This window comes from Cajanus cajan, chromosome 5, assembly GCF_000230855.2.
Source record: "Cajanus cajan strain Asha chromosome 5, NIPB_CcT2T_4, whole genome shotgun sequence".
NCBI classification, from domain to species: Eukaryota; Viridiplantae; Streptophyta; class Magnoliopsida; order Fabales; family Fabaceae; genus Cajanus; species Cajanus cajan.
Window position 1 is genome coordinate 5,223,535 of NC_138521.1, and position 7,604 is coordinate 5,231,138.

The following is a 7,604-nucleotide window of genomic DNA, read 5'->3' on the forward strand; positions in this document are numbered from 1 at the left end:
TTTAAATTGCATGAATTTACATTTTATAAGTGACTGTATTGTATCATCTAAAGAATATCAATTATTCTAACTCATTTAAAATATTGATTCATAACTCCATTAAAGTAGGCTTAGTTAGTGTGGTGGGTTGGCAGGTTGGGTAGTTTTATGAGATTTTAGTTTTGCATTTCTTTACTGCCATTATATATAAAAAGGAATTAATTCATAAATATAAATTAATTTTCTAATATTAATTCCTTCAAAATCATTTCGAGGCAAAAATACAAATGTTTAAAAATTATGGGTCTCACACCTAAAACAAATTATACTAACTGAACAAATTATTTTTTTATTAAAAAAAGATATATTTGTCAAAAGTAATCCTACTTACTAAATTGTTAATATGAGGCGAAAATATTACATGTTTGAGTCAAACTATTTTGCAAAAGAAATTTAGTCTCTTTAGATTATAAGGTGTATTTTGAAAACATGTTACAAGCTCATTCAAACATTTCGTTTGACTGATGTAAACAGTCTCTCAGAGCATTTCTGATTAGAGATTACTGTGTCACTAAATAAAGAATGAGGAAAAATGATTGTACCTCAAAGTTGTACCTCTGGTATACCATAACTAAACTGTTGATCTCATTAAGAATAATGTCAAACTCCAGGCTAGGTTTCTCATAGATGAATGATTGATCAAATGCTTACATCAATAACTATTATATTCAATACATGCTCTTTCAACGTAACCAATTTACACAGTTCACCATGGAACTGGTATTTGATATGCAGAATAAGAATTCGAAGAGCAACTTACAGGACTCTGGTAGCAGTGAAATTATACTGCAAAAATTATACATAAAGCCTGTTTGGATACAAACTAAATGTTTTTAAGAGTTTTTCCAATAAAAATATAAAGAGTATTTTTTAAATGAGAATTTTTCAAAAACACTTTTAAATTGTATCCAAACAAGCTAATAATCCGATCTGATCCTTCAAGAGAAGTGGTTGAGTGTGAGTGGAAGTACAATGTGCTTCATTCACAGGGGTAACTTGATTTTCTCAGACCATTTAAAGATATCAGAATACACCTTATCACCTCCTAGTTCTTCTCCTGAGGCCCCAGCAGCCACTCTTATAACATCCTCAATCAATGCAAAGTTTCCCATGATGTCAACATGAGCACCACTTTGTGTTCCCCTGCCCTCTAGAAGGTTGGCCGGAGGAGAATGATCATATTCTCTAACGTAGGTGCGAATACCGGAAGGGTTAAATCTTGTTTTTCCGCGCCAACCTTTGGCACACATGAAGCCTGAACTTAGAACTGGCACAGTCTCATCGCCATCAACAGTGTAGACACCACCTTTTAGACAACTGTCTTCGTCACTACCACCATCTGCGTGAGGGTCAATTTCAAAAGGAATGTAACACTCGGCAAAGGGAGTTAACTTGTAAATATAAGCTCTTTCAGTTGGTAAGCCAACTCCATACATAGAGAAGATTTCCATATCAGGAGCATTTGGTAATCTGCAATTATTTTGGGGTAGCAAAAGACATCAATTAAATAGGTGACCGAATAAAGTGTACACAATACAAAATCCTACATATGAGAAGTGATCAACACATTGTCTACCAAAATAAATAAACTGACAGAAGTAAGGAATCAAAATTCTTACTTTGTTTCCAAGGGGTTTGACCAATATTTGTAGTGATTGTATTTAGGATCATCCAAATTGTCAGCAATTCCATAAGAGAAATGAGCACTACCACGAGCCATCATCTTTGGAGCAACAAACTGAAGCAGGTCTACGATTGAGTCAGCTGTGTAAATTTTATGCTCAGCAACTGCTCTTACTCCCTCCAATCCCATTTCATGGTATTCAGTCCACACATCACGACAAGTGGTATTTGCAACACTCCGACCCTTGATGGCACCCTGTTAACAATAAACTTAGTGTAAACTATAATCATAATGGATTCATGAACAAGCTTATAAAGTTATAGGGTTAGTTAGTAAGGAACAAGCATACATAGTTGACAACATTTTCATACATCTTTATGTTGAACAAGCATACATAGCTGATAGGAACAAGTTGGTTCTATGACTTCTACCACAACTCACAAGCATACAAGACTAGACCTATTTCAAGATTCATAGGCTCACCCGGAAGTCAACCATCTCAATCTTAGAGAAATGTGCCTCCGCCACGTCTCTTCCGAATGATATAATTCTTCCATAGTTGACATTTGTTTGATTTGTCTCTTGGCTTGCCAACTGAGTATAGTTATTGTTTTGCTTTCTCTTTCTAGGGAGATAGCCTTCCTCTGGTGACCAATCAAGATCACCCCATATAGTATTTCCTCCTCTTGGTATCATTGACATTGTTGAGTCCCAAGTACGGGTCATCTTCATTACATGTTGCAAGGTTTGAAGGCGAAACAAATCGTTATCTAAAAATCCTGGTGCTATTGTCCTTGATATATAACAAGAAAGAAAAAAAAATAGTGTAAGTTATTGAACAGTTGGCTGAACAAAAAACAAAAAATTCTATAGCATGAGTGCCAGATGAAATTTGAATATGGTTTCTCTAATACAGATAGTACTAATAGGCTAAGCAGAAAATGTTGGACACTATTATTTACTTAACAAAGTGTTTTTGTAGAAGTTTATTCACACAAATCCAAAACTCATCAAGTAATCAACAATTTGCTGCTTAACAACTAACATGACCAATAAGTAAATTTACCTGGCAACAGCAATATCCCTGGCCTCAGCTGAAAAAAGGCCAGCTATAGCCTTGGGAACACCTAAAAATGGTCCACCAATGTTTACAACTGCCTTTATATATTTGGAACACCAATCTGGTCCTCCCCCACCACCCATTGGAGCTGGTGCTTCAACCCACTTCATAAAATGAAGAAAGTACAACACACCCATTGAGTGTGGAATAATAACTGCCTTATTCCCACCATTAGTAGCAACCATAAGTTCTATGTTGCTTTTTATCCGACTGAGTGTTTGATCCCTAACCTGATCAAGTAATTTAACAATTAGAGAACAAAAACAGATTCAGTAATTCTTGTCAATCTTATTATTATTACAGGTGAATAATGAATGTAGTACTTCTTTTGGTGAGGGCCATGAGGCATAAGAACTCTAGGTAAATAATACCTCAGTGTTTTGAAATGATATTCTCCAATCATATGCAGCCATGTGCATAGTTTTTTCTTCATAACCAATGCGTGCCAAGTTAGCAATTAGGACTGCCCATACAAAGTATCCTGCAGCAAAGTAATCAGCAGCTACAAGTCCAGAGACAGGCCTAACTCTTATGCCAGGTGGATCCAATCCCGTTTCATTGTCCAGTGACATGTGCTCCACCCAGCATGAAGGTCTACAAAACATCCATAAAGAAACAAGACATGAATCCTCATCCCACCATTTCTAGGCCTACGGGAATTTAGTTACAAGGATGTCAAGCTCTAAAGTTTAGGTAAACTCGTGAAGTTTCTGTATACTTGACTCGTAAACTCAACTTGTAAACTAGCAAGAGTTTACTAGTATAAAAACATTTATTAAAAAAAAAAAACTACAACATAAGGTGAAAACCTCATCACAAGCCATAATTGGATACACAAACATAGATCTCCATGCTTGTAAATATGATAAATTGTCATCTAATTTGGCTCCAAAACAGGTCTAGCCAGTGTTGTTAAAAGTCACAAACTGTAGTTATATTAGTTTTTTCAACATGGTATATTAGAATTTAGAAGGATAGAATGGTGGTTGTCTAGAAAGTATTACACATCAAGGCACAAAATAGCTTAGTTATAGTTTTTACAAAGCCTTCTATTAGTACACAATTACATATCCTTGATCCTTCACAACTTTGGGTTGTTCTGATAATTCACGATGGATGTCAGGTTCTAGCCATTTTCATGAAAGAAGGATGTTAAGTTAACAACACTATTTTGATAGTAACAAAACTCAAACTACAACTGAGCTTCAATTGGTTTGCAGAAGACATAATTTGATGTGGATTTGATTAATTTGTGCAGTTGATCTAAGCCCTAGTAAGTAAAATGTCGCATTATGTTGGCTAACAAAATGGTGCACAAGCAGCATAAAACACCATCGTTGTGGTCCATTGGGGGTAAAAATTATATTTGGATTTAAACTCACTAAATTGCTTCTTGACTTAGGTTTGTAAGAGTTTACCGAGTTTATTCAAAAAAGAGTTTGTCAACAAGGTAGCTCAATTTCTCTACCTAGAAACATAAACTCTTACCTGAGAGTTTGATAATAATAGTTACAAGTATCAAAAGAATAGATTAAGATTGAATGTAAAAAGAACTCTGGTCTCCGGGTAAGTAAGAAGTGGCATCCCAAAGCCATAACCAATACTTGTACTTCCGTAACAATTCAATTCAAAAAAGATTACTGGTAATAAGAATAAATAGTGTATGGACTTTTGTATGCTTTCAATGGTGCAGTTCAAAAATACTGGAATTCCTATATCAGAAGTTCAGTGTTTGACCATACTGGTGATTGACTATTGCTTCATCCATCAATCGTTGAATACTTTTGAAATTATCTGTCTTGTGAAAGTAATGAAACTAATGTCAATCAAAAACATTCTCTATACTTTCAAACTGAATAGTCCTTCCATAGTTCCACTCACAAAATTGATACAGAAGAAACTAAATTTTCTACCATCAAGCAAGACTTGCATTTAAACAAGTTAAAGGTGAACTTAAAACTAGTCAATCCAATATTTTTCTTCTCAGATGAATATTAGTAGTGGCATAGGAACATTAATTGAGGACAATTTGATCAGAGTCAAGGGTTTATAGTAAAACAATGTTGGACCACACACTATTCAAATAAAGACAAATTCTGAGAACAAACTTACTTTCTTACGACAAGTTAATTCAAACAAAATAACTCAAAAGCAAAAAATTCAACCATCTCAAGCAATCTCATCATGAACCAAAACAAGGCCATAAAAGGGAATCCCCTTTCAATTAACTGCTTCCAATGACCTCGCCAATCATGGAAACAAGTTGACAAATGGCAAATCCATCCAATAATTCGAAACTAGAATGACATATTCACCAAATCACCCTACCATCCAAACATCATCGAACGTTACCTATTTAAGACCATTCCAATCTGTTATCACCAATTACCATCCTGATCATTACAGCCAAAAACAGAAAACACAACACACCAACACCATAAACCACTTACCTAGCAGCATAACTAAACAAGCCACATCCAAGCATCACCACCAAATCAAAGAAGAGTAAATAGTACTTGCATATTTTTACAATCCAATCACGTCACAGATTGTCGTATCTGATAAATACTACAATAACTACCTTAAAAGTTATATCACATCTACCATGATTTGTGATCGATTGAAAGTGTAAAAATTGACTAAACATGTAAATTAAACTCATTAAAGTAAAGTAACAAACAAAAACAAACACAAGCAAGGTTGTTTGATGATACCTTTTATAGACTTCTCCGAAAGTGCCACCCCACAAGCGTTTCCTGAACAAGCCCTCAGAGCACTGATGACCCTCCCATAGTTCAAGGCCTCCGGTGACAATCCCGGGCACAAAAACCACAGGGTGCTTGGCCTTGAGCCCCTCCTTCTTGAGCTTGAGGCCCGGTGGGTCAGGCATGGGCCCAGTGAAGGCCTCAGTCACATACTGAGGAAGCGAAGAAGGCATCATCTGATACATAAACAGAAGAAACCACCATACCGTGCAAATGCAACCTACGAACCAACAACACGTGTCGATGCACGACCATTTGTTCCTCTTCACCTTCGCATCTTTCTTCTTCTTAGTCTTGTTCTTATCATTATCATCTTCCTTATCCTCTTCGCTTAGAATCTTCGGCTCCGAACTCGGACTTGGATCCTTTTCCGCTTCCGACCCTTTTCTCCGTCGAATCAAAGACATGTTCTAAGACACGTTACAAACTTCAAACCTGAATTCCCTCGAAAAATACAATCAATTTTTTTTTGTTTACTTTTGCCCCATATAATTATAAACAGATGGGGTTGCCTTATTCTTCAGAAAGATTGAAAATTTAAACGGAAATGAAAAGCTCGTGAATCAAAATCGCAATGGGCAGCTCGACGAGCTAAGTTTTCTTTTTTTTTTTTTAAAAAAAAAAAGTTTCAGTTTTTTTGTGTTCAGTGAGAAACGGGTTCAGCTGAAGATTGAAATGTTAAAGTAGCTTGTCTATTGGTTATGGCATCTCTAGACCACTGTTTCTTTCTGTCTTTTGTATTTTCTCTGAGATTTTACCGAGAAAAAAGCATAAGGTAATAAGGAATTTTGGAAGGTGCGATAATTGGATGTGTTAAGTGATGGTGTAGGTCTGAGATTTAATTAGCAAATATAAAGTTGAATTTTATGTGGCCGAATTTAATTGGTTCAGTTAACGAAATCAGCACATCGTCCTGAAGTCAATTATTGGTGTCTGAAATCTGCATTATTTAATGCCTTGTCATGAAAAGGACAAAGAGTGAGATGTGGATCGATGAAACAATTGTTAATATTTCTTTCAATACAAAATCCAACCGCAAGATTTATCTTCTCTGCAAAGATCTAACTCTGGTAGTTTTAATAAAATGATTGTTGAATAAATATTAATTATTTATTTTATTATTTTCAAAAATATTTTAAATTTAAACATTGTTAAACATATGTTAAAAAATTATAGGCTAAAACCTTAATTTAGTCGCTTATAATATTTGTTTGTTTTAATTTAGTCTCACTTTAATTTTTAATTTTAATTTGGTCTCTAATAATTTAAATTAGTGCAATGTCGGACTTCCGTCCAAATTATTTAAACAAAGTTAACTATTGGTCACATGGATGCCACGTAGATACATAAGTGGATGTCAAATTTCTTTAATGCATCTGGAACAAGAACGGCCCATTCTGGTCTGGTTCCAAAATGTCAAACACAAACGGTTGATGATTATAGTTCACGGTTGTGAATCATACAAGGAAAAAGACCCACGGTACAAAGCATTTCAAACACTGGAGTGAATCACTTACTACCGAATTGACACTATACAGTCAAGGATGAAACGACATGGTGTTTTCCCTTGAAGTTATTGACCGATGTACCTCAACAACAACAACTTGTTCTTGAGGAGGTACAACCTGAAGTAAAGGAAGAGGATACACAGGACCAACATTTCACCACACAACCACATGTACAGTTAGATAATGCTGATATCCTATCAGTCATTCAGTGTTATATGGTGGATAAGATGTATTATTGGCACCTTCAACGTTATCCAGATGATTTTCCTTATCAGTAATTTCTTTGAACTTTCTTAGTATATGTTATGTTATGAACTTTTATTTTCTGTCTCTGAACCATATTTCTGTCTTTGAATTTATGATATGTTATGAATTATTATTTTCAATTTTTGAATCACATTGCGGCATTTTGTTGAACGTACGTAAATGGTTGGCGTTCTATAACGGTCCGTTTTGAATCTAGAATGGTTCGTTCTAAAATCAGAACGGCCCGTTCTGGTTTCAGAATGGCCCGTTTTGCTGCACTCGTGGTGTGTTAATTTTGCATC

At 35.2% G+C, this 7,604-nt stretch overlaps 1 protein-coding gene across 1 annotated transcript; it reads right to left on the minus strand.

Moving 5' to 3' along the window:
• Positions 1-602: 602 nt before the first annotated feature.
• On the minus strand, positions 603-6,347 carry LOC109802310 (phospholipid:diacylglycerol acyltransferase 1). Its single transcript, XM_020363622.3, has 6 exons — positions 5,498-6,347; positions 3,155-3,377; positions 2,730-3,013; positions 2,147-2,456; positions 1,659-1,918; positions 603-1,509 (listed from the first exon to the last, which is right to left on the minus strand). Exons 1-6 carry the CDS (start codon positions 5,953-5,955, stop codon positions 1,023-1,025), a joined length of 2,022 nt encoding a protein of 673 aa, XP_020219211.1. The 5' UTR covers positions 5,956-6,347; the 3' UTR covers positions 603-1,022.
• Between the last annotated feature and the right edge of the window lie 1,257 nt (positions 6,348-7,604).

Bases quoted from the DNA above. Each gene is read 5' to 3' on its own strand.
- LOC109802310 (XM_020363622.3), bottom strand. From the start codon at position 5,955: ATGTCTTTGATTCGACGGAGAAAAGGGTCGGAAGCGGAAAAGGATCCA. The intron at 1,919-2,146 runs GTGAGCCTATGA...TATTGTTAACAG, and splicing joins TTGAGATGGTTGACTTCCGG to GGTGCCATCAAGGGTCGGAG. The intron at 1,510-1,658 runs GTAAGAATTTTG...AAATAATTGCAG, and splicing joins TCAAACCCCTTGGAAACAAA to ATTACCAAATGCTCCTGATA.